The sequence below is a fragment of the Hyperolius riggenbachi genome, chromosome 9, assembly GCF_040937935.1.
Source record: "Hyperolius riggenbachi isolate aHypRig1 chromosome 9, aHypRig1.pri, whole genome shotgun sequence".
NCBI lineage: Eukaryota > Metazoa > Chordata > Amphibia > Anura > Hyperoliidae > Hyperolius > Hyperolius riggenbachi.
The window spans coordinates 237,091,937-237,118,316 of NC_090654.1; the positions used below are offsets into that span (position 1 = coordinate 237,091,937).

General features: G+C 44.3%; 1 protein-coding gene across 2 annotated transcripts in view; it reads left to right on the forward strand.

Moving 5' to 3' along the window:
• Positions 1-26,380, forward strand: part of MAP4K5 (mitogen-activated protein kinase kinase kinase kinase 5) — a 220,512-nt gene that overhangs the window by 109,914 nt on the left and 84,218 nt on the right. For both annotated transcript variants that reach the window (XM_068254176.1, XM_068254177.1), the window contains exons 3-6: positions 6,006-6,096; positions 9,398-9,462; positions 15,069-15,124; positions 21,240-21,287. In XM_068254176.1, the coding sequence (XP_068110277.1) occupies positions 6,006-6,096; positions 9,398-9,462; positions 15,069-15,124; positions 21,240-21,287 (260 nt within the window). The remainder of the gene's footprint in view (positions 1-6,005; positions 6,097-9,397; positions 9,463-15,068; positions 15,125-21,239; positions 21,288-26,380) is intronic.

The window sequence follows — 26,380 nt, forward strand, 5'->3', positions numbered from 1 at the left end:
CTGGGTATGGCGACAGAACAGTACTTGTACATACATGCCGTGTGGTGTGAAAGCATCTTAATCTACAGAGTGCTTATACAACAACCTAATCTGTCACTTATGGTTCTATCATGTCCTGAGTCGTCTTAAATGTTTAGGGACTCTTTTGGTCCTGTAGTAAGTGAAGTGTGGTCCGGTGTTAGTCGTGGGGCACAAATGCAGACATCAAACCAACAATTTGTTGATTCCGGTGACACCTTTAGAACCCGTTTACACTTGTTAACGCAAATCGCAATCGCCTACCGGTTTTCCATTACGTTTTTTTTGCCGATTGCATTTTGCGTTTCTCATTGTAGTGAATGAGAATTGCGACACAATCGCCAAGGAAAGGCTGCATGCAGCAGGTTTGCAATTGGCGATAATCGCAAAAACGCCGCAATTGCAGCAGTGAGCGTAATCCCATAGGATGATTTGGGTAGTGATTGTGCAGCAGCGCTTTGCTGATAAGCAAAGCGCGACTCACTGGGGAAAAAAGCTCCATAGTGTGAATGGGCCCTTTAGGGCTCTTTCACATTAGGGCAGATTTTCTGCGTTTCAACGCAAAGGGTAAAGTTTGCATTACCCAAGGTGAAATGAAAGTCCAAAGACTTTCATTTTAGCTTTCACATATAAGGGCTCTTTTCCACTATGAAATGCGATCGCGATTCCGATCGCGATCGCAATCGCGTTTCAATTTCCACCATGCGATTGAGCTACTATACTCATTATAGTACAGCTCAATCGCATACAAAACGCGGCAGGACGACGATTGCGCTTTGACCAAAATCGCATCGCAATCGGATCGCACTAATGGAAATTGCTACTGCAGTTTCCATTAGTTTCATGTACCTTGCGATTTGCGATCAGAAGCAAATCGCAAATCGCAGGCTAGTGGAAAAAGGCCCTAACGCAGCCTTTTTGTGCGTTGCGTTACACTGCACCCAGGCGCAGTTTTTCGGCCGACGCTAGCTTTATGCGTTACAATGTTAGTCAATGTAAAACGCACACTATGCACGTTTTTAATCCGTTAACGCAGACAATCAGTCCCAGAATGCAACAGAGGAACAATGTAGAAAGTTGAAAACTAAAAGAAAAAAAAATTACCAGCGTTTTTCTATGTGCTGTAACGCATTGAAAACGGATTAAAAACGCACACTAACTGCAGTGCAACGCATATTAAAACGCATACAACAAAACGTATGCTTTGAGCGTTCTCCAACGCAAGCTCTGATGTGAAAGAGTATGGCTAAAGGTGGCCACTAATGATCCAATCTGTTTCATCCAATCTTACCATTTCTATGTAATATAAGGTAACTGCCTAAATTATCCATTCAGTTCATTCACACAATTTACCCTTCTACTACATAGATTTGGTAAAATTGGATGAAAAAGATTGGATCATTAGTGGTCACCTTAACTTTACATGGTTTATTGCAAGCTTTCGAAACATTGTTTCTTTTTCATGCATTATACAGAATGTTAGACAGAGCAGGATCAGAACCATACAGTTCTGATGCAGTTCTGTATAATGCTTGAAGAAGAAACTTAAAGGGGCATTACAGCGAAAAACTGTAAAATTTAAAATATGTGCAAACATATACAAATAAGTAGTACATTTTTTCCAGAGTAAAATGAGCCATAAATTACTTTTCTCCTATGTTGCTGTCACTTACAGTAGGCAGTAGAAATCTGATAGAAGCGACAGGTTTTGGACTAGTCCATCTCTTCATAGGGGATTCTCAGCAAGGCTTTTATTCTTTATAAAGGTATTCCCGAAAAAGGATTTAAACAATGATGCTGGCCAGCGTCCCTGCTTCCTACACAGTTTTTTGTCAGACAGAGCAACTGCCATTCACTAAGTGCTTTTGAAAATAAATATATCCCTGAGAATCCCCTATAAAGAGATGGACTAGTGCAAAACCTGTCACTTCTGTCAGATTTCTACTACCTACTGTAAGTGACAGCAGCATAGGAGAAAAGTAATTTATGGCTCATTTTACTCTGGAAAAAATGTACTTCTTATTTGTATATGTTTGCACATATTTTACATTTTACAGTTTTTTGCTGTGTTCCCCCTTTAACTTTTCAAAAGCTTGCAATAAACCATATACAGTTATGCTGGGAATACACGTTTCGTTTTTGCCTTCGTTTTAGCCTTCGATTCGTTTGGTAAACGAATCGAGTGTTGAAAACGTATGTGAAAATAGTCATAATCTCATTATAGTTTCGATTAATAGACCCCAAAAACGAACGACTAGTGATCGAACATGTTTGAAATTATCTCTCTTTATCCATCTAATCGAACCATCGGTAGGCTTGATGGCTGTTCAGATCGATTATATATTAGTTTATGCCGTCCGTCCCTGTACTACGTTTCGTTTCTTTGCAGCCTTCGATCATTGGATAAACGAAACCATCAGAATCGGAAAAAAACGAAACCGTGGGTGGTGATATTAACCGTACGATCGATTATTTCGGGATCGAAAAGGACAAAAGGCACAATCGAAACGAAGGCTAAAACGAAGGCAAAAACGAAACGTGTATTCCCAACATAAGTCTTTAAATGTTTTATGTTGGTTTGATGTCCGCATTTTTAGTTCTGAAGTTTTTATTTTGGGACCAGCGATTCTTCATGGATGGCCTTTTGCACCTCGAGAATTATAAATTTAAACTTGCCTTCTTAAAACAGAAGGTATTCAACTTTGTCTAAGCAAGCAGGGACTCCATGATGCATCAGCACTGCTCAATGAGTGTATATGCAAATCATTCCTTTATGTCCCTAAAAAGTCACACACATCCTGGTTTATGCTGTGCCTGTGTGGCTTACTTATTTTACATAGCCTAAAGGGGCCCATACACTAGTTGATTTCAGCCATATATGATCGATCAGAAATCGATTCTATCAAATCTATTTATCGATCGATTTGTGGCTGATTTGGATTGATTTTGATCAATTTGATCTATCTGACAGGATGGAAAATGTAGGTCAGTCTTCTGCTGGCAGCAGATTGATAGCCCATAGAGTTGCATTGAATCTAATGGTCCAATGATGCATATAAGGTAGCCATACACTTATAGATTTGCAGCAGATTCGACCATCAGATAGATTCTGAGTCGGAATCTGACAGGAATCTATCTGATGTGTGCCACACACTAGGAACAGATTTCCAACAGATCTCAGAATTAAATCTATTGGAAATCGATCTAAATGCATTGTTAGACCATTAGATCCAATGCAACTCTATGGGCCATGGATCTGCTACAAGCAGCAGATCGACCTAGATTTTCCATCCTGTCAGATCGAGCAAATCGATTGGCAATCGATTTCCGATCGATCGACAGTTGAAATCGACCAGTGTATGGGCCCCTTTAGATTGATTTCCAATAGATTTATTCTGAAATCTCTTGTAAATCTGTTCCTAGTGTATGGCACACAGCAGATTCCACTTGACAGGCATCTGCCAGAAATCTATCTGATCTATAAGTGTATGGCCACCTTAACTAATCTAAGTAGCTAAATTGGCTTTCATCAGTGCAAGGCAAGGATTAATATGGTTCTTAGGGTAGGGCTTGGGAAATAGGATTATAACACTCACTTTTATGCTATCTCTTAAAGGGAACCTGTACTGAGTAAAATTATTTAAACTAAACACGAGGTAACTTCAAATGAACATTAAATAATTAAAGTTGCAGGATATAAATGGAGTGTCATTTTGGTAATGTAATAAAAAGATAGAACCAATTTTAAGCCTTCATTGCTGTACAGAAGGGATGTTAAACTCCATGCCTCAAGGGCTGAGGTCTTCACACATTTTTGGCACAGGAAATGAAATTGATGGGAATGAATCAGGAAAGATGTGGGTTATCAAGTAGAACACTTTTCCCCATTTCTCCATCCAGAGGCTTCCCACTACATGGGAAAGTATCTACCTTGTTTTCTGTTTCAGGCCCCTTTTACACTTGCACAAGGGACTGCAAAAGCAATGAGTCTACTGAGACTTTCTCACTTCCTAATAATCCTATCCTAACATTTGTATTATTGCAGTCCGTTGCCATGTGCTGGAAATATCTGGGCTGACACAAGGGCAACAAAGCATTACCACAAGCCACGTGCATAACGCATGGGTCTTGGGGTAATGGAAGTTCATGGGCGATCACTATGTTTAAACAACGGAACACTGTTCGTTACAGAGCACATGTGTGGACAGACAGGAATCCCAGTAACGTACTTCCAGCTGGACAGGAAGTACGTCACTGAGCGGGGGCGGGCTATGCATTTGACCCTGTCTGCACATTCTACTAGAGGGTCATAGGTTTGTCATTTTTTGCCCGGCGGTGAGATGCGTCAGGAACATCACATCTCACCACAATGCAACAAATAGCTGTAAACCCAGCCTCAAAGTTACAGGTTCCTTTTAAAATAAAGATAAAAAGAAAAAAAATGCTTTAAAAAAAAAACAAAAAAAAAAAACAGGAAATGGCTTTAAAAGAGGAGCTGCCAGCAATACTACCTCAGAAAAAAAGCACGTATGTAAGTAGATAAATACTTGCTCTACTTACATAACAAATGTATTGCACAGTCCACAATTTGGTTTGAGTGATTTTTCCAGGGCTGTGGAGTCGGAGTTAGTGTTGGGGCAATTTTGGGTACCTGGAGTCGGAGGTGGTGGTTTCAAGAACTAGGGAGTTGGAGTCAGAAGATTTTTGTCCAAAATCCACAGCCCTAGTGTTATACTAAGGAGTCGGGAGTCAGAGTTGGAGTCGGTGGTTTCATAAACTGAGAAGTTAGAGTCAGTCGGATGATTTTTGTACTGACTCTACAGCCCTGGATTTTTCTATAGTAAAAATAGGATTCTCCATCTTAACTGTGTCTATTTTGAAGCCAATCCTGATTTAATTTACTCCCTTACTCTCCTCTGCCTGATTGTGTATGAATTGCCCGCTCTTGTCCCAGCCTTCAGGCACTCCCACCCAGCCCTGCAATAGAAAGTGCATTGTCTTAGTATGAAAAATATTGGCCAATCAGAGAGGAAAAGATGTGTGGGAGGGAAAAACAGGAGGGAAAGAGGCTTCAGCTAATTAGGCTGCATTAGTTAAGTCTGAGGGGAAAGTAGAGAAGCAAAACAAGACAACAAAGCATGCCCTGCAACTTCCTTTGTGTGGCAGATTTACTTGTTTACCAGATAAAAATAAAGAATTGATTTTTGATTTTATGCCCGACAGTTACACTTTAAGGTTTAAAGAAAACCTGAACTGAAAATTAAAAGTCAAAATAAATATACACAAGTCATACTTACCTCCCGTGTAGTCTACTCCTCAATCTCTTTCTCCTCTCCTGCGTCCTGCTTGTCCACTGTGATCAATGGAATGCTCCATCCTCCATTTTGAAAATGGCCATTACCCCATAACAGCTTCCTGGTCAGCACACTGTTAAACTGTAACATCGTCCGCTTGAGCCAAAGGGAAACATGGACACATCAGTTCTCCTCTCAGCTGTAACTGACAGCAACTGATATATAACTGACAGCAACTGATATATTTCAGTTCTGACAAAATGTTGTCAGAACTGGAAGGGATCATTGTCAGAAGAAAATGGTGAGCTTCTGAGAGAAACTGATGGCAAGGTAACTATTTAATGTTCATGGTCAAGGCTTCAAAGAGAGCCTGAGGCATTAAAAAAAAAATAAAAGTAAATAATTAGCTAAGGAGAGGTTTCACACCCTGTCATCTTGTCCTCCACCGCTCACCAGGGCCCTCCTTAACATGTGAGCCCGGTAGTGCCTGCACAGTAGCATGGAGCCGCTCGTGTTCACTGCCCATGTGTGGCTAAGGTAAGTCTGTGACAGTACAGATGAAATATGCAATGAAAAAAAAAATGGTGATGGACACCATAAAATCATCACGTTTTTGTGTCTGAAGTAACACTTTCTTGTTATTACTGTTGCTGTCACACTATAATATGTATATATCTTCTTTTTGCTTCGCAGGTGATGATTTCTCCCTAATCCAGCAAGAAATCTTCATGGTCAAGGAATGTAAACAGACCAATATTGTGGCTTACTTCGGCAGCTATCTCTGGTATGTTTCACTAAGTTATGACTCATTTAGTGGTCAGTCCATCCAAAACTGATTAAGTGTTGATGATCTGCTTATTTAGACTGCAGAGGATACAGGCCTACTCCAACCTCTCTTTAGTTTATCTGCTGCCACACTCACCTGAGCATTACTCTATATCACAGGTGTAAAAACTCAAGGCCCGCCGGCCAACTGTGACCCTCCTTGCCATTTTATGTGGCCCTTCAAATGAGCAGAATTGTAAGCAGTAAAAGAATGACAAGACACTGCCTTACTGGCAAAAGGAGCACACCGGTGACAGTGTTTCTGGTTGAAAAAATTATTGTATGATTTGTATCAGCTGTAACAAATGTTTTTTTTGTTGTTGTTGTTTAAAGGTTATTATGCTGTTGCGTATCTTTTAGAGCAGAGAGGAGGTTCTGAGTTCAGGTCCACTTTAACCACTTGCCGACCGCACACTCATAACGCGCGTCGGCAAAGTGGCAGCTGCAGGACCAGCGACGCAGATCTGCGTCGCCGGCTGCAGGCTAATTAATCAGGAAACAGCCGCTCGCGCGAGCTTCCTGTCAATTCACGGCGGGGGGCTCCGTGAATAGCCTGCGGTCCGCCGATCGCGGCTTGCAGGCTAAATGTAAACACAAGCGGAAATAATCCGCTTTGTTTACATTTGTACAACACTGCCAACAGTAGCAGCATTGTACTAGATCCGCGATCCCCGGCCAATCGGCGGCCGGGGATCGCTGTCACATGACAGGCAGGAGCCTGTTAGAGGCTGCACAGGACAGATCCGTTCCTGTGCAGCCTCCGATCTCTGGGGAAGGGTGGGAGGAGAGGGAGAATCCTGCGGTGGAGGGGGCTTTGAGGTGCCCCCCCGCCACACGCAGGCAGGAGCGATCAGACCCCCCAGCACATCATCCCCCCAGTGGGGAAAAAAGGGGGCGATCTGGTCGCTCTGCCTAGTGTTTGATCTGTGCTGGGGGCTGTAGAGCCCACCCAGCACAGATCAGCGAAATCAGCGCTGGTCCATCCAGGAACGATGCGCGCTTCCGTGGCCAATTGCACGCACGCGCGCTCCCGACCCGCGGTTCATTAGCCAGGTAATCAGTGAATCGGGCTATGGTGCCCAATCACTAATTCCTCTCCCCCGCTGAAAAAGCGACAGCTTCTCTCGGAAGCTTCGCTTTTTCTGGCTGTAACGTACCCCATGCGTCGCTCTAAGCGTGTGTTACGCTTAGAGTGACGTCATGTAAACAAACTCATAGCCGCCATCTTGTGGCCAAAAAGTAAAACTACACCTAAAAGTAAAAAAAATAAAATTCAAACACACATTTACATTATAAATCACTTGTTTACATCCCACCCTCCCAAAACTACCCAAATAAAATGTTTAATATAAAAAAAAAAAAAACACAATAAAAAAAAATGTAAATCTTTACCTAATAGTCTAAACTTTTTAAATATCAATGTAAAGAGGAAATATTTCTAAATTTTTATTATTTTAAACTTGTAAATAGTGATAGTTGCAAAACGGAAAAAATGCACCTTTATTTCCAAATAAAATATTGTCGCCATACATAGTGATGAGGACATAATTTTAACGGTGTAAAACCCGGACCAATGGTCAAATACAATACGTGAGTTTTAATTATGGAGGCATGTATTATTTTAAAACTATAATGGCTGAAAACTGAGAAATAATGAATTTTCCGTTTTTTTTCTTATTCTTCCTGTTAAAATACATTTACAGTAAAGTGGCTCTTAGCAAAATGTACCCCCCCCAAAGAAAGCTTAATTGGTGGTGGAAAAAACAAGATATAGATTAGTTCATTGTGATAAGTAGTGATAAAGTTATAGGCTAATGAATGGGAGGTGAACATTTCTCAAGTGAAAACGACGAAACGCGAATGGATTAAGGGGGTGTAAAGGCTGGGTCATCAAGTGGTTAAGGTGGCCACACACTATTCAAATAGATTTTTTTTTTTTAAACTATGATTGATTGTGTAGAAAATTTACTTTTTTTTTTTTCCCTATTGAGGGGGAAAATTATTTTTCACCCCAATAAACTCTGGTTGAATGTGATGGAAAAGTCCAGGTAGAAAAATATGAAAATGTAATGTTTTTGATCTTGAAAAATATTTTATGTGTACAGTATAGTATATTGGTTAGATTTTTTTTTTATTTTGATCAAGCACACAAATCAATCAGATTCCTCTAGTTGGAAAAAAAATGCACAAAGAGTTCATGAGCAGTGCTGCTTGGGCATTTTCGCCAAAGTCATTTTCACATTGCGAGAATATTTGCGAAAATACATTGTTTTTTCGCAATATAGTCAAAGACAACACATTTTTCTTTCCAATGTGAAAATGAGCAAAAAAAAAATTGTGAAATATTGTTTACTTAAGCGAGATCTCTCCATCTGTGTTCCCACTAGTGTAGTTCTCATGAGCGCATTACACCCCAGATAAGACATTCGAGCCTCCATAGTGCAAAAACATTTCAAATTTTGAATATTATTAAAAATACAAACTCACATTTCAACAGTAGTAATGTGCACATAGTTTTAAAGGTATATCGCCCTTATGATGGCCGCCTGGCTGGCTTAGAGTTGCGCTGATCCTCTGTCAGTCTAACACCTCCTGCACCACGAATTTGAGATGTAGTCTTTCCCCCCACTCGATAAGTTTCATCGCTTCAGGAGGGCGGCTCCCGAGCTGCTGAATCTAGTCTGTGTGGAGGTTGCATTGGAGTGCTCCGATCTCTTTTGAAGTGACAATTGGACTCCTGAACTTCTATGACACAATTTTATCTTCTATCTTCTATGACATAATTTTCATATTCTCTTGAAAATAACTTTTAAGCATTTTACAATTGAAAAAGTACCTAAACGTTGGTGAAAATTATTTTGAGTATTTTCTCGCTTGCTGGTTTAAAAGGCATTTTATGATAGGGTGTGAAAAATATCACCTAGGTGTTAACTCAGGAGTAAAAGTGAATTGCAGATTGGCCTTTGTGCCCTGTTTACGTTTTAGTTTTTTTATGTACGTTTTCTACATAGAGGCACACCACCAATTTTAGTGTGTTTTGTTCACTTTATGTCAGCACTTTTTGTTCACTGTATGTCAGCGCTGTATTCTAGTTGTATTGAAGAGAACAAAAAACCCAAAGATTGAATCATGTATGGTTTGAATACAACATGGCAGAAGTGAAATCCTTTGGTGTTACATTATTTGCATAATCTATAATTATCTGGCATTTCCAGATGTGACCGCTAGTGTAATGTCTGCTTTGTCTGTCTGTGTTGTAGCCGAGAAAAGCTATGGATCTGTATGGAGTACTGTGGCGGTGGATCCCTCCAGGACATATATCATGGTAAGAGGCTTCACTACACATCAACAACTGGGACTTCCGCTAGGAATGGTGAATGGGATGCAAATAGTTTCACGTTTGTTCAGGATTATGCAGCTTGAAAATGGACATGTACGAATCTGAGATTTTAAAGTGTACCAGAGGTGGCGTATTAAAAAGATTTGTTACTTACCCAGTGCTTCTTCCAGCCCCATGAGCATGGATGCGTTCCTCCCAAGTGCCTCCGTTCAGCTGCAGTCACTCCTGGTAATCCGGCTTAAGGGGCCCATACACTGGTCGATTTCAGCCATCGATCGATCAATTCTATAGAGTCGATCGATTGATCACAAATAGATTCTATCAAACTCCCCATTCGATCGATTTTTGGCCGATTTAGATCGATTTGAGCTATCTGACAGGATGGAAAATCTAGGTCGATCTGCTGCTGGCAGCAGATCGATGGCCCATAGAGTTGCTTTTCGATCTAATAGTCCAATAATGCATTTAGATCGATTTCCAATAGGTTTTATTCTGAAATCTATTGGAAATCTGTTCTTAGTGTTTGGCACACATCAGATAGATTCCTGTCAGATTGGACTTGACAGGCATTTGCCAGAAATCTATCTGATGGTCTAATCTACTGCAAATCTATAAGTGTATGGCCACCTTTAGTCATGCCAGTGGGCTCTTCTGCGCACAAGGGGAGGGGCCGCGCATTCCCAGAAGAGCTGACTGGTGCGACTGAGCCAGATTACCGGGAGTGATTGCAGCTGAACAGAGGCACTCTGGAGGATGGTGTGGGACGCATCCATGCTCATGTGACTGGAGGGAGCACCCGGGTAAGTAACACATCTTTTTAAGGTGAATGATGGGGGGGGGGGGGTATAGGACACAGAGGTATGTTCCCTGCTCTATGCCCTGTATCTGTGTCCCCTTCATGCCGCTCTCAGCCCCTCCTGCTCTGCGACCTCCAGAAAATGCTGACATCAACTTGTTGACCGTCTCGAAGGTAAGGGACGTCCCTTGCAGGAGAGGCACTCCTGTAAGATGCCTACTCTGGGCATCAGTAACGGCCCCTCCCTACTCACAATGGCCCTTCGCTGACTATACCCCCTGCCCGTTCCCCGCCTTTCTGAGCTCTGTGCTTCTTGGATGAGAGCACAGAGCTCTGTATGCAGCGTCATGACCCCTGGAAGCGAAAGTAAACCATTACAGGCTTTAGGAGGGTCAGGGAGCGACGGTGATGGACGCTACCTGATCCAGCTTGCCCCCAAGATCAGGTAGTGGGGTTTAAAAAAAAAAAAGACACTGGCTTGGATTCTCTTTAAACATGAATTAGCACTTTAGTCTTATTTTCTAATGCAATCAGACTTCATATCATGGAAATCAATTTGTTCCGTTTATCTGAACTGGTTAATGATGACAAAGAAGAGTTTTCGCTCCCTATTTTCAACTTGTAGGCAGAGTCGCCTAATACATAGAATGATGAATTATTTTTTTTTATCTTTTAGAGATTGTTTCATTGAATTAGTATTAATTTATCACGCTCTTAAAGAGACACTGAAGCGAAAAAAAAAATGATATAATGAATTGGTTGTGTACTATGAATAATTACTAGAGGATTAGCAGCAAAGAAAATATTCTCATATTTTTATTTTCAGGTATATAGTGTTTTTTCTAACATTGCATCATTCTATAATATGTGCAGATTGCACAACACTCAGCATTCAAAATTATTCTTTCAAAGCTGCCTGTGAACTAATGACCTCTCCTCTGGCAGAGAAAAAGACATTTGTCTACTTACAGTTGAGATAATAAAAGTCAGAAGACAGCCCTCTCCACGACTTTGAAAGTCGTAGAGCTCAGTGGCTTTTTTGCATAGAGATAACAACTGGAGTTTCTTAACTCTTCCTGTACTGGAAACAATTAGACTGATGTATCTGATTTTAATGTTTTATTTCTTAGCTGTACTACACATACAAATCATAATATCATAATTTTTTTTCCGCTTCAGTGTCTCTTTAAGTGTCACACTTGCAAAGAGATTAATGTCATCCTTTTCACCAGAAGAAAAGTCTTGGTCCCAGCACAAAGTATTTCCTGGTAAGGGCAGGGCTGTGGAGTCGGTCCAAAAATCCACCGACTCCGACTCCTCAGTTTAGGATTCCTCCGACTCCACGACTCCGACTCCTCTAATTTGCATATTACAATTTTGTTGATTAAAAGTATGTAACATGAAATTCGTCTCTTAACTGCCAACGCTTAGGAATTTTACAAGACAACTGAAGTGAGAAGGATATGTAGACTACTATATTTATTCCCCTTAGACTAAAACTAGTCCTTGGTAAGAGTACTTGTAAAAGGTACAAACCAGAACAAAGAACATCTATCAGGCCCTAGGCAATATAACTGTGGGTACATGTAAGAATGATGCGCAGGTACTCTGCAGGGGAATGAGGAGATTCTTCCTCTATTACACATTCTTCATGCACAATCTGAACAAGGTTTATGGGTGACAGACAAGACCTCTGTGTTCAATGTGCACAGCATTCTCAGTGTATTCCCTGCAGCTCTGTGGGGAGTGCATATGTAGAGTTTAGTACTACTGTGTAACAAAGTAAACCTGAGAAAGATGAACTTAAAGTTTTATACATACCTGGGGCTTCCTCCAGCCGCCTTCAGGATAATCAGTCCCTCGTTGTCCTCCTCCACCACCTGGATCTTCTGCTATGAGTCCAGGTACTTGAGCCAGTCGGGCGTAGTGCGCATGCACACACTCCGCCGCCAGGAGCATACTACACCTGTGCAGCACTATTGCGCAGGTGCAGAAAGTTCCTGGCTGTGGGAGCGGCATTTGGCCGGACAGCGCTGACTGGCTGAATTACCAGGACTCATAGCAGAAGATCCGGGTGGTGAAGGACAGCGAGGGACTGATTAGCCTGAAGGGGGCTGGAGGAAGCCCCAGGTATGTATAAAACTTTACTTTTCATCCGTCTCCGGTACCCTTTAATTTGTAGTCGCCAAACCAAATTTTAACAACATATCAAATTATTTGATTTCATGAGCAAAGGGAGTGCATACATTTGCATAAATCAGCATCAGTGCAGAATTATTTCCATCTCATTGACCATCTCTATTAGTGACACAGCTACACATCAGGCTTTATTCTTACAGCATAGATGTTATTTAGTATATATAAGAGATTCCTGTGTACACATCATATATACAGTCACAATCAGATATGTATATCTGACCTTAAAAATACAGGGACTGCTTTATTGAAGCAGCACAAGTAACTCATTTTGATTGGTTTATTTCATTTTTGTGGACTAAGCACAGCTATTACTGTATATATACACTGTATATACCGTATTTTTCGGACCATAAGACGCACTTTTTTTCCCCCAAAAGTGGGGAGAAAAAGTGAGTGCGTCTTATGGTCCGAATACTACATTCTGCCTGTTGTTCCAGTGTCCCCCCATCTCCCCCCGCACTTCGTAAAGCCCCGCGGCAGCCGCCACTAATGCACACCACGCTCACTAGCCCTTCACTTCAACTCCCACATACCTGTCATCACTCATCAGCTGTGATCAGCCCTGCGGGACTCCAAGATCTCATAAGCGGCTACATATGTTCTCCTCGCACCGCTGCGAGTCTCAGGCTGCTGCTGGGTATGATCCACGTGGTCGGCTTGCACGTGTCTTTGGGCGAGCCGCGCGCACTGCAGCCCGAAGTGTTGTGAGAGCCGGCCCGCATGTCTGCCAATGGAAGGGGAAGCAGCTACATGTGTTCTCCGCGCACCACTGCGAGTCTCAGACTGCTGTTGGGTATGATCCACGTGGTCGGCTTGCACGTGTCTTTTGGGGAGCCGCACGCACTGAAACCCGAAGTGTTGTGAGAGCCGGCCCGCATGGCTGCCAATGGAAGGGGAATCAGCTATCGGCTCACAGACCGGGACCACCGAACACTGCACCGGCATCTCCAGCTTCTATCACTTCCTGGTCTCTCATTTGTCACACGGGGCTACGAAGCCCTCTCCTGGATTGGCCCTGCATTAGATGGTGATTGGCTGAGATGTATTTCTAGGTCCCGCCTCCGGAGCTATCCCGGCCAATCACCATCTAATGCAGGGCTGGCCGCCAATCCAGGAGAGGGCTTCGTAGCGCCGCGTGACAAATGAGAGACCAGGAAGTGATAGAAGCTGGAGATGCCGGTGCAGTGTTTGGTGGTCCCGGTCTGTGAGCCGATAGCTGATTCCCCTTCCATTGGCAGCCATGCGGGCCGGCTCTCACAACACTTCGGGTTTCAGTGCGTGCGGCTCCCCAAAAGACACGTGCAAGCCGACCACGTGGATCATACCCAACAGCAGTCTGAGACTCGCAGTGGTGCGCGGAGAACACATGTAGCTGCTTACGAGGTCTTGGAGTCCCGCAGGGCTGATCACAGCTGATGAGTGATGACAGGTATGTGGGAGTTGAGGTGAAGGGCTAGTGAGCGTGGTGTGCATTAATGGCGGCTGCCGCGGGGCTTTACGATGTGCGGGGGGAGATGGGGGATCACAGCTGATTGTGGGAGTCAAGGGCTGGAGTAGTGTGCCTTAGCTGGGGCATCCTCACAGCATGCAGGGAAGGGAGGCACAAGCTCCGCTTCTCTCCACTCGGTGTTTCATGAGAGTTAGCCAGCCTGGAAGGAATACATGGCAGGGAATGGGGATGCATACTTGGTGATCAGGCTCTGGGCTTGGAAAATTGTTGCCACACAAAGCAATATTATCCTGTGGCTGCAATCATTTACACGAACATGACTCTTGGCATGTAGTCACTGGGAACAGGTGAGATTGAGCCTAATCCACCTACCACCCTGGATCATTCCTAAATTACGCACCAATGACCCTGGATTATGTGTTGAGGTACCTCTTTATGAATGGGTGGATGTGCGATTCCTCCACAGTAGTGACACAGTGTTTAAGTGTTTGGGGGAAGAAGGTCCACAAGACACCCCTGCACCATAGACACACTAGGTTAAGTATTTTTTTTCCCCCTGATTTATGCCCTCTAATCCTAGGTGCGTCTTATGGTCAGGTGCGTCTTACGGTCCGAAAAATACGGTATACATTATTTTTAATGACTATCATCTGAGAAATAGAACATTTTATCATATTTTCTATTTTAATTACAGTTACAAATTCATTAGGAGTCGGAGTCGGTGCATTTTTTACCGACTCCGACTCCAGGCACCCAAAATTGCCCGACTCCACGACTCCGACTCCACGACTCCGACTCTGACTCCACAGCCCTGGGTAAGGGGGGCCTCACAGGTCTTGTCTTCCACCACCACTCCTCCGCCTCAGTGGCTGCTCTCTCAGCTGTGGGTAATTGTGCTGCTGTTGGCACAGATGCAGTGTCAGGGGTTACATGGCTTTTGTCCTTTACATTGGCTAGCACAACATTTTGACTAGTAAACCATTATTTATTATAAGAGAAAAGTCCCCAGACTTGGTAACTGATAACTTGGCTTATAAAAAAAACAGTACATTGAGAATTTGTTTGTAGCTGTAAAGTTTGCACTTACTGTTAGTTAATACCTTTGTGTAATGTATTTTATCTGTGTGTTTTTTTCCCTCTCTGCAGTTACTGGACCTCTCTCTGAAAACCAAATTGCCTACATGTGCCGTGAGACTTTGCAGGTAATTATATTTAAAGGGCCTCTGTGACAAACACCCGTGTGATCAGACTCTAGTTTGAAAAGCCATACTTTGAGTTGCTAGATGCTATTAAGTTCAGTTTGTCAGTAAATAGGTTTCGCTACACCACCCTGATACTTGTAGACAACAGTAAAATCAAGCAGTGTTGCTTCCACCAGACTCCGTCTCCTCACTTTACATTTATTCTTGCTTCACTGGTTTCCATCATCACTTTCAAAAAGAAGTAGCTCATCATGTAACTGCTAGGTGGCTGTTCAGAACTTTCCAATGTGCTTAAAGGGAACCTGAAGCGAGGAAAATTATATAAAATAAACACATGATGTAGCTGCAAATTGAATATTATATACTAACCCCCCCCCTTAGTTCCTCTCAGAAGCTCACCATTTTCTTCTTACGGTGATCCTTTCCAGTTCTGACAAGATTTTGTCAGAACTGAAATATACCAGTTGCTGTCAGTTATATATCAGCAGCTGTCGGTTACAGCTGAATGTGCAAAGTAATGACTATGTTTCCCTATGGCTCAAGTGGGTGATATTACAGTTTAACCGTGTGCTGACCAGGAAGCTGTTATGGGGTAATGGACATTTTTAAAATGGAGGATGGAGAATTCCATTGATCACAGTGGACAAATAGGACGCAGGAGAGGAGAAAGAGATTGAGAAGTAGAATACACAGGAGGTAAGTATGGCCTGTGTATGGTTATTTTGACTTTTTATTTTCAGTTCAGGTTCTCTTTAAAGTGTACCTGAAATTTGACAAAAGGTAAAATGTATGCATACCTGGGGCTTCCTCCAGCCCTCTCCAGGCTGATCAGAGTGTGTATAGGTGTGTGTGTGTGTGTATAGGTGTGTGTGTGTGTGTGTGTGTGTGTGTGTGTGTATAGGTGTGTGTGTGTGTATAGGTGTGTGTGTGTGTGTATAGGTGTGTGTGTGTGTGTATATAGGTGTGTGTGTGTGTGTGTATATATAGGTGTGTGTATATAGGTGTGTGTGTGTGTGTGTGTATAGGTGTGTGTATATAGGTGTGTGTGTGTGTGTATAGGTGTGTGTGTGTGTGTGTGTGTGTGTGTGTGTGTGTGTATAGGTGTGTGTGTGTATAGGTGTGTGTGTGTGTGTGTGTGTGTGTGTGTGTGTATAGGTGTGTGTGTATAGGTGTGTGTGTATAGGTGTGTGTGTGTATATAGGTGTGTGTATATAGGTGTGTGTGTGTGTGTGTGTGTGTGTATATAGGTGTGTGTGTGTGTGTGTGTGTGTGTGTGTGTGTGTATAGGTGTGTGTGTGTGTGTATAGGTGTGTGTGTGTGTGTATAGGTGTGTGTGTGTGTGTGTATAGGTGTGTGTGTGTGTGTGTGTGTGTGTGTGTGTGTGTGTGTGTGTGTGTGTGTGTATATAGGTGTGTGTGTATAGGTGTGTGTGTGTGTGTGTGTGTATATAGGTGTGTGTGTATAGGTGTGTGTGTGTGTATATAGGTGTGTGTGTACAGGTGTGTGTGTGTGTATATAGGTGTGTGTGTGTGTGTGTGTGTGTGTATATATAGGTGTGTGTGTGTGTGTGTATAGGTGTGTGTGTACGTGTGTGTGTGTGTGTATATAGGTGTGTGTATATAGGTGTGTGTGTGTGTGTGTGTGTGTGTGTGTGTGTGTGTATATATTAGTGATGGGCGAACACTTACTGTTCGGCATAGCGAAGGTTCGGGTGACGTCATTCAGCGCGCCTGCCCCCTCCCGCCACCAGGGGGTGCCGGTCCTCCCGAGAGCCGGCCGGCCCCTCCACAAGCCCCCCCGCACCATGATACAGCGGGCGCGGGGGGGCTTGTGGAGGGGCCGGCCGGCTCTCGGGAGGACCGGCACCCCCTGGTGGCGGGAGGGGGCAGGCGCGCTGAATGACGTCACTAGAACCTTCGCTATGCCGAACAGTAAGTGTTCGCCCATCACTAGTATATATAGGTGTGTGTGTGTGTGTGTGTGTGTGTGTGTGTGTGTGTGTGTGTGTGTGTGTGTGTGTGTGTTTTCTCACCTCAGATTCAAACTGAGGAAAGTGGTCACTACAGGTTGCTAAGGGTGAGAAATCCGACCCATTTGTTAAATAACAGCCTTATGTATGTTTACTAAACCACAGAGATGAGCTTAAAGGGGAACTGAAGAGAGAGGTATATGGAGGCTGTCATGTTTATTTCTTTTTAATCAATACCAGTTGCCTGGCAGCCCTGCTGGTGATTTATCTGCAGTAGTATCTGATTAAAACCAGAAACAAGCATGCAGCTAGTCTTGTCAGATCAGACTTATAAGTCTGAACCACTGAAACACCTGATCTGCTGCATGCTTGTTCAGGGGCTATGGCTAATAGTATTAGAGGCAGAGGATCAGCAGGGCTGCCAGGCAACTGGTATTGTCTAAAAGGAAATAAACATGACAGCCTCCATATACCTCTCTCTTCAGTTCCCCTTTAAAGGGACACTTAAGTCAAACGAAAAAAAAAATTAGTTTTACTCACCTGGGGCTTCCAATAGCCCCCTGCAGCTGTCCGGTGCCCTCGCCGTCTCCCTCCGATCCTCCTGGCCCCGCCGGCAGCCACTTCCTGTTTCGGTGACAGGAGCTGACAGGCTGGGGACGCGAGTGATTATTCGCGTTCCTGGCCACAATAGTGCCATCTATGCTGCTATAGCATATATCATATACCATATAGCAGCATAGAGGGTGCTAATGTGTCTGGGTACGCGAAGAATCATTCGCGTCCCCAGCCTGTCAGCTCCTGTTACCGAAACAGGAAGTGGCTGCTGGTGGGGCCAGGAGGATCGGAGGGAGATGGCGAGGGCACCGGACAGCTGCAGGGGGCTATTGGAAGCCCTAGGTGAGTAAAACTCATTTTTTTGGTTTGACTTAAGTGTCCCTTTAACGTTAGACTTAAAGAGACCCTGAAGTGACCTGTAACATGATGAGTTAATCGTTTATGTGCAGTTCTACACCTAATTAGAGCTAAGCTTCCTTTTACCTCACTGCAGGGTTAAAGAATACCAGATGCAAATCAACCAAGGGAAGGGGGGGGGGAGGGGGGGGAGGAGCAGGCATATACTGTCGCCTGTCCTGATGCCTACCGCTCCCGCCCGTCCTCCTCTTTGCTCCCGCATTCTACCTAAATGCCCCTCCGGCAGCCTCTTCCGGGTCACTGGAGTCGGGCACCACTGCACAGGCGCTGGCTTGGCTGCACACATTCTACGTGCTGTAGAATGTGTGCAGCCAAGCCAGCGCCTGTGCAGTGGTGCCCGACTCCAGTGACCCGGAAGAGGCTGCCGGAGGGGCATTTAGGTAGAATGCGGGAGCAAAGAGGAGGACGGGCGGGAGCGGTAGGCATCAGCGCCTGTGGCCAGGAGTGCACTGTGCAGGCTTATGACATCACTGCGTCACGCGCATGAAGTCATACCTATTCGCAGTGCGCTCCCGGCCACGGACGTGTGCGGCCCAGCCAGCGCCTGCGCAGTTGTACCCAACTCTGGTGACCCGGAAGAGGCTGCCGGAGGGGCATTTAGGTAAAATACAAGGGCAGAGAGGAGAATGGGGTGAGCATCAGGACAGGTAACAGTAAATACCTGCTCCCCCCGTTCCTCTAGGTTGATTCACACCTGGTATTCTTTAAGAAACCAGTGCACTAAATGTACGGTAGATTGTAGATTGTTGCAATTCTCACTAATAACAAAGTAAAGGTCATGAAACTCCTGTGGGACAAGTAAAATACTTGTGTACAAATTCATGTATAATGCTGATATTTATTTTGTACTGTGGTGTAGTAACCCTTTTAAGCCTTATCTGAACAGGCAGTTTTTATTTTATTCTGTTTCTGCTCACACCTTGTTGTATTGCTTGTGCTGGCCATACACTTGAAAAATTGACCTGGAAGATTTTTAGATCAGCCATATGGTACCAACGGTGCAGGGTGTTTTTTTTTGTTTTTTTTTAAATGAAGCTTCACTGCTGATTTTAAACATCCAATCAGGTGCTAAGAAAACATTAGCATGTTCACTCAGCATAACAGCATGTTTAACATCCTCAGTGAGGCTGCACTGCTTTTCACTGAACATTTACTTCATTGAGCACCTGCATTAAACTTACAAATATCTGCCAGATCACTCAACTTAAAGGTGGCCATACATCACTCGACGTATGGCCAGATCGACCATTAGGTAAATCCCTCTCTGATCAAATCTGATTAAAAATTAGAACGGGATCTATTGCCTGCCCACACACTGCACAGCAATGTTCAGTAGATTTCCAAATGAAACTCCACCGCCTGGTAAGTGTATGTGTGTGACCACCGCCTATCAGGCCACCCCCCCTCCAGTGTGTGTGTGTGTGTGTGTGTGTGTGTGTGTGTGTGTGTGTGTGTGTGTGTGTGTGTGTGTGTGTGTGTTGCCCCTCCCCCCAAGTGTATAAGCATGTGTCCAAGCCCCACCCCCTCCCTCCACCCCTCTTGTTTAGTGTGAAATCTCAACTCTCTGCTGACTTGACTCCTGGCCTTTTCCAGTGTTCATCGACTCAGGCAGGAGAAGAGAGGGTGCTCATACACTAATTTATGCATCATTATTTCAGAATATGATTTAATATTAATATTGATATTTCTAGTAATAATAGGATATTGGCAGTGAAGTACCTAGGGAATTTGACCCCCCCCAAAAAAAAGTCTTTTTTGGGAGGGTTGACAGATTAAGTCGCCGAGCATGTTGCTGCAAATTTTAGGGGATTTTGGGAGAAAAGGAGTTGTATGGATGTGGACAGAGCTAACCGTTATGAAACTCTGTACTCTATAACTCTATACAGAGCTGCAGAAGATGTCAGTGCTATACAAATACACAGTAATAATATGGTAGGACATTAGACTATGACTGTGGTACGATTAGATTGTGAGCTCCTCTGAGGACAGTCAGAAAAGGGGGACATATGAAAGAGGGGGATGCATAGGAAAAGAGGTAGAGGCACAATACCGAGCGCCTGGTGAAAGAGGAGAAATGGCAGGAAGGCCTCTCACCACGGACATGCAAGCAAGGACATGCTGTTAAAAGAAGCCACTAAAATCTGGAGAGAGGAAAGGGTCATGGGGAAGACAACATGGTGGGAGGGGGAGCTGGGAAAACAGATAAAATTACCTGCAATCAAGCTAATCTAAATTGCCTGGAGCTTGCTACTCTGCTCACTACAGAAGTCACTGTCAGTACCTGCATCACTGGCTTCTGCAACAGGAGACTGGCCTGCATTATTGATTAACAGTGATGCTCAAATCCGATCCGGATGAAATCCGGATAGTTGTGATCCGGATTTCATCCTGTTAAATTCAAGTCATCTGTGCGGGCTGGGTGGGGGTTTAATCTTGCCAATCATGATGTCTTCTTCGTCCAATACGGCGTCACGTGACTAAAAACACTTCCTCCTTCCGGGATGAAGGAGGAAGTGTATAGTCACATGACGCCTGATTGGACCGCATCGTGGGAGGCGCCGAGGGACGGACAAAGAAGACGTCATGATAGGTAAGATTAAACCCCCCGTCCAGCCCGCACAGGTGACTTGAATTTAACAGGATGAAATCTGGGTCACAACTATCCGGATTTCATCTGGATCCGATTTGAGCATCACTGTTGATTAATTACTCTGATCAGGATAAATAATCAATAGTCCAGGGCACTTTGGTATCACAGCAGCCATTGCACATGGCTACTGACGACAGCCAACTTCTGAAGCACTAAACACATCCTGCCATCTCTCCCTGCAGCACAGCAATCATTCTCTCTACTCACCCTTCTGCTCTGCACATTCACTCACTGCAGGCAGTGTGTAGCGAGCGAGAAGACACTTTGCCCACAGGACAGGTAGGGGGAGGGGTGCTACATTTAGTGCAGGAAGTAGTACAATCCCCTACACTGCCTGCTGCTATTTTCCTGTATGTTGCCCAAACTATGAGAAAAGGTCCCAGGTGGAAGAACACAGTGACTGAGCACCACTGCGGCACCCCTAACCATGGCTACACCCGGTGCCTTAACTGCTGTTGAAATGCGATTGCTATGGACTTGAATCACGTAATGCTTCATGTTTGTCATTTATTCTTCACACACAGGGTCTGGGATATTTGCACAGCAAAGGGAAAATGCACAGAGATATTAAGGTAAGTGCCATACCGAGGTAATGGGTGAGGAGAAAAAATGATAATGTGCGGGGGAATAATTCATCTTTTTGAGATAAGAAAGAGGGACACTTTAACCCCCTTGCCGTTCCAATTCTGACGGCAAGGGGGCAGCGCAGCACTTCTTTTAAAATTGTTTTTTTTTTAAATCATGTAGCGAGCCCAGGGCTCGCTACATGATAGCCGCTGACAAGCGGCATCCCCCTACCCACTCCGATTGCCTTCGGCGATCAGAGTAAGCAGGAAATCCCGTTCAGAATGGGATTTCCTGCTGGGCTTCCCCGCCATGGCGACCGGGTGGGATGACGTCATGGACGTCAGAGGGAATCCCGATCCACCCCTCAGTGCTGCCTGGCACTGATTGGCCAGGCGGCGCAAGGGGTCTGGAGGGGGGGGGGGGGGCGTGGCGGGTAGCGGCGAGCGACGGCGATCGGAAAATGCACGCAGCTAGCAAAGTGCTAGCTGTGTGCAGTAAAAACAAAATTTTGAAAATCGGCCCAGCGGGGCCGGAGAAATCCTTCTGCGCAGGTTACCCCGAGCTGAGCTCGGGATAACCGGCAAGAAGGTTAAAGGGACTCAGAGCTAAATATTTTATACATACCTGGGCCTTTCCCCAGCCCCATTCACTCCTATTGCTCCCACGCCGCTGGCCACAGCTTCGGGAACCGTCTCTGATGTCAGTCGAGGCCAGCTACGCAGGAGAAGTGCGCCCTCTACGTATCTCTCCAGCGGTTACTGGAGACCTAAACAAACAGCGCACTTCTCTTACGTAAGACTGGCTCTGACTGACGGAAGTGCGGGGACCCGGTTCCCGAAGCTGCGGACGGCGGCGTGGGAACGATCGGAGAGGAAGGGGCTGGAGGAAGCCCCAGGTATGTATAAAATCTTTTTAAATATTCAGCTCTGGTACACTTTAGGACATACCCCTGCCACACCCCTAATCACCATTTCTTCACCATTGCCGCCCGGGCCGGTCCTCCCTGTCTTTTCTCTTCCCCTGAAAACCAATAGAGGCCCAGTGGCACGTACCATACGTGACCTCATACACACTAGGCCTATAGTGTTTGGCCACTAATGTTTGTCTCGGGACATAAGCAAAAGAGAGAAGAGACAAGGAGTCACGTGATGGAGAAGAGACGTGTCGGCGGACAGGTGAGTGTAAGCTCTGCTGGCAGCACTTAGCAAGTCGGTCATCCCAAAATTGAACGCAACTACCAGCACACTCCCAACCCGCTGCCAATCGAATGATATCTACCGTCCAGTGCAGTTGCTTTGATCAATTTTAGCAGAAAATCGTTCGACAATGATTTCTAGCACATTTGATCATAGTGATTGAATCTGCTGGATATCAACGGTTAAAGGACAACTGTAGTGAGAGGGATTTGGAGACTGCCATGTTTATTTCCTTTTAAGTAATACCAGTTGCCTGGCTGTCCTGCTGATGCTCTGCCTCTCATACTTTTAGCCATAGACCTTGAACAAGTATGCAGCAGATCAGGTGTTTTTGACATTGTCAGATCTGACAAGATTGCTGCATGCTGGTTTCTGGTGTGATTTAGACACTACTGCAGCCACATAGTCCAGCGGGATGCCAGGCAACTGATGCCAGGTATTTCTTAAAAGGAAATAAATATGGCAGCCTCCATATACAGTGGGTTGCAAAATAATTTGGCCCCCTTGAAGTTTTCCACATTTTGTCACATTACTGCCACAAACATGCATCAATTTTATTGGAATTCCACGTGAAAGACCAATACAAAGTGGTGTACATGTAAGAAATGGATCGAAAATCATACATCATTCCAAATTTTTTTTACAAATAAATAACTGCAAAGTGGGGTGTGTGTAATTATTTGGCCCCCTGAGTCAATACTTTGTAGAACCACCTTTTGCTGTGATTACAGCTGCCAGTCTTTTAGGGTATGTCTCTACCAGCTTTGCACATCTAGAGACTGAAATTCTTGCCCATTCTTCTTTGCAAAACAGCTCCAGCTCAGTCAGATTAGATGGACAGCGTTTGTGAACAGCAGTTTTCAGATCTTGCCACTGATTCTCGATTGGATTTAGATCTGGACTTTGACTGGGACATTCTAACACATAGATATGTTTTGTTTTAAACCATTCCATTGTTGCCCTTGCTTTATGTTTAGGGTCATTGTCCTGCTGGAAGGTGAACCTCCGCCCCAGTCTCAAGTCTTTTGCAGTCTCCAAGAGGTTTTCTTCCAAGCTTGCCCTGTATTTGGCTCCATCCATCTTCCCATCAACTCTGACCAGCTTCCCTGTCCCTGCTGAAGAGATGCACCCCCCGAGCATGATGCTGCCACCACCATATTTGACAGTGGGGATGGTGTGTTTAGAGTGATGTGCAGTGTTAGTTTTCCGCCACACATAGCGTTTTGCATTTTGGCCAAAAAGTTCCATTTTGGTCTCATCTGACCAGAGCACCTTCTTCCACATGGTTGCTGTGTCTCCCACATGGCTTGTGGCAAACTGCAAACGAGACTTCTGCTTTTTTGTTAGCAATGGCTTTCTTCTTGCCACTCTTCCATAAAGGCCAACTTTTTGCAGTGCATGACTAATAGTTGTCCTCTGGACAGACTTTCCCACCTGAGCTTTAGATCTCTGCAGCTCGTCCAGAGTCACCATGGGCCTCTTGACTGCATTTCTGATCAGCGCTCTCCTTGTTCGGCCTGTGAGTTTAGGTGGATGGCCTTGACTTGGTAGGTTTACAGTTGTGCCATACTCCTTCCATTTCTGAATGATCACTTGAACAGTGCTCCGTGGGATGTTCAAGGCTTGGGAAATCTTTTTGTAGCCTAAGACTGCTTTAAACTTCTCAATAACTTTTTCCCTGACCTGTCTGGTGTGTTCTTTGGACTTCACGGTGTTGTTGCTCCCAATATTCTCTTAGACAACCTCGCAGAGCAGCTGTATTTGCACTGACATTAGATTACACACAGGTGCACTCTATTTAGTCATTAGCACTCATCAGGCAATGTCTATAGGCAACTGACTGCACTTAGTTCAAAGGGGGCCGAATAATTATGCACACCCCACTTTGCAGTTATTTATTTGTAAAAAAAAATGTTTGGAATCATGTATGATTTTCATTCCACTTCTCATGTGTACACCACTTTGTGTTGGTCTTTCAAGTGGAATTCCAATAAAATTGATTCATGTTTGTGGCAGTAATATGACAAAATGTGGAAAACTTCAAGGGGGCCGAATACTTTTGCAACCCACTGTACCTATCAGTAAAGTTGTCCTTTAAGTTTATGGCCACCTTAAAGGAAATATCAGGCAATTTTAACAAAATGACATCTACCGACCCCGCCAGGTCGGCGGCTGCTATGGAAGGGACCCTGAGGGGGACCGGCTTGAAGTAGAGTTGCGGCGAAGGACACATTGCCTTCCAGGAGCTGCAGGAAGCCCCAGGTAAGTGAATCTAATTTTGTTAAAATTGCCTGATATTTCCTTTAATGCCAGGCCTGTACCAGAAGGAAAGATCAGATTTTAGGTCGGCTTACACCAATGCCTTCCCCAAAGCCTCTTCTGCCATCAGGGTTTTTTGGAGAAAAAAACAGTTCTGTCTGTACTTGATTGTAATTTTGGGCAGGTTAAGGTGCCCATTAACGGTATAATTTTTCCACCAAATGCGATCTTTTGATGCGATTTTAATGATCGAAATGTATAGAAAATTCACAGTTTATGAAGGCAATCAATAAGGAACGATTCTTTGATCGATTGCTAAATAGGATAAAATCGGTCTGAAAGTTGGATTTTATGATAGCATTTGGAGAAAGAATCGTTCAGTAAATGTGAACAATCGATAATTGCCTTCCAATTAGTTACGATCATTCAGATCATGTCAACAGATCACAATTGGTGAAAAAAATGTACCATTAATGTGCACCTTTATTAGAGATCTGTTGTAACCTCTTTCTCTATTGAAAATGTTGTTGTGTATATGTGTTTGCTTCTACTGGTGTTTTTTATGTAAATAAATGTAATATTAGGTATGCCTTGCTATCGGATTCTGAGGTGAGAATATGGTGCAACCACCTTTCTGGTTTCTTCACTCTTATCTCCCCTGTGTTGAGTACAGTGTGCTGTTTATTGATGTGACTGTGAGTCAAGCTAGTTATGGTCTCCTGTAATTACTGCGCAGTGATGAGCGTTTGAATACTTCCTCATGCTCTGTCCATTGCGGCTTTCAGTGTATTTATTGAAGCTGTTGCCTCCCAGGATGATGTCATTGCTCTGTGGATTTTATTGTGGTTGAAAATCTATAAAGCTGACATCTTGGGTCAAAGCCGTGTGCTGGAAAGCTGGTGTGACCCGGTGATCTAGTTTGTGAATTTAGTTTCGTTCTCATGAATTTTTTAGGCAGCCCGCGAGCAGCACTGTGTTCCTGGCATAATACAGCCAGCTATCTCTGCAGGCTGTGCATGCACAGTGGCCAGAAGCAGTGCTAGGGGTGGGTCAGATTCATTATTGGGTGTTGTGCTGCAGTATTGTGCTCTGTGCTGCATTATCACTTTTGCCAGCAGTCAGGCAATGGGAGCCCCAACAGCCAGCCTGATGCTGTATACTCACCACCTGACAGGTCCAGTGACGTCCCCTTGGCGACAAGCGTTCAGCGATTCCTCTTCCTGCTTGTGACATTACACGACAGGTGTGAACGGGAAGTCAAGCGATCACGGTACTTTGTTCGGATTCGTCAAGGATCTTAAAGATGAATGTCATTTCGTTGATCGTGCCCCTGTACCCACGTTGCGAGATCACGGAAATGACCACTTGTTGCTCAAAAAAATCACCGGTCATCAGAAAAATCGTCTGGAAAATCTCCTGGTTGGTACGAGCCTTGACAGATACCCTTTAAATAGATCTTCTCAGTGTAGTGGATAAGCTTTCCTTAACCCCTTCGGTATTGCGCCTTTGAAAGTCTACACTGTGTTTGTGGACCTTTCTGTCCCTGTGCCCCTGATGCTGGTGATGAAGCGGAAGGCAGGGGAATTACTATACCATTAGTGATGAGTATTTAAAGAGAAAAGGGTTTGAAGAATGTTATCTGC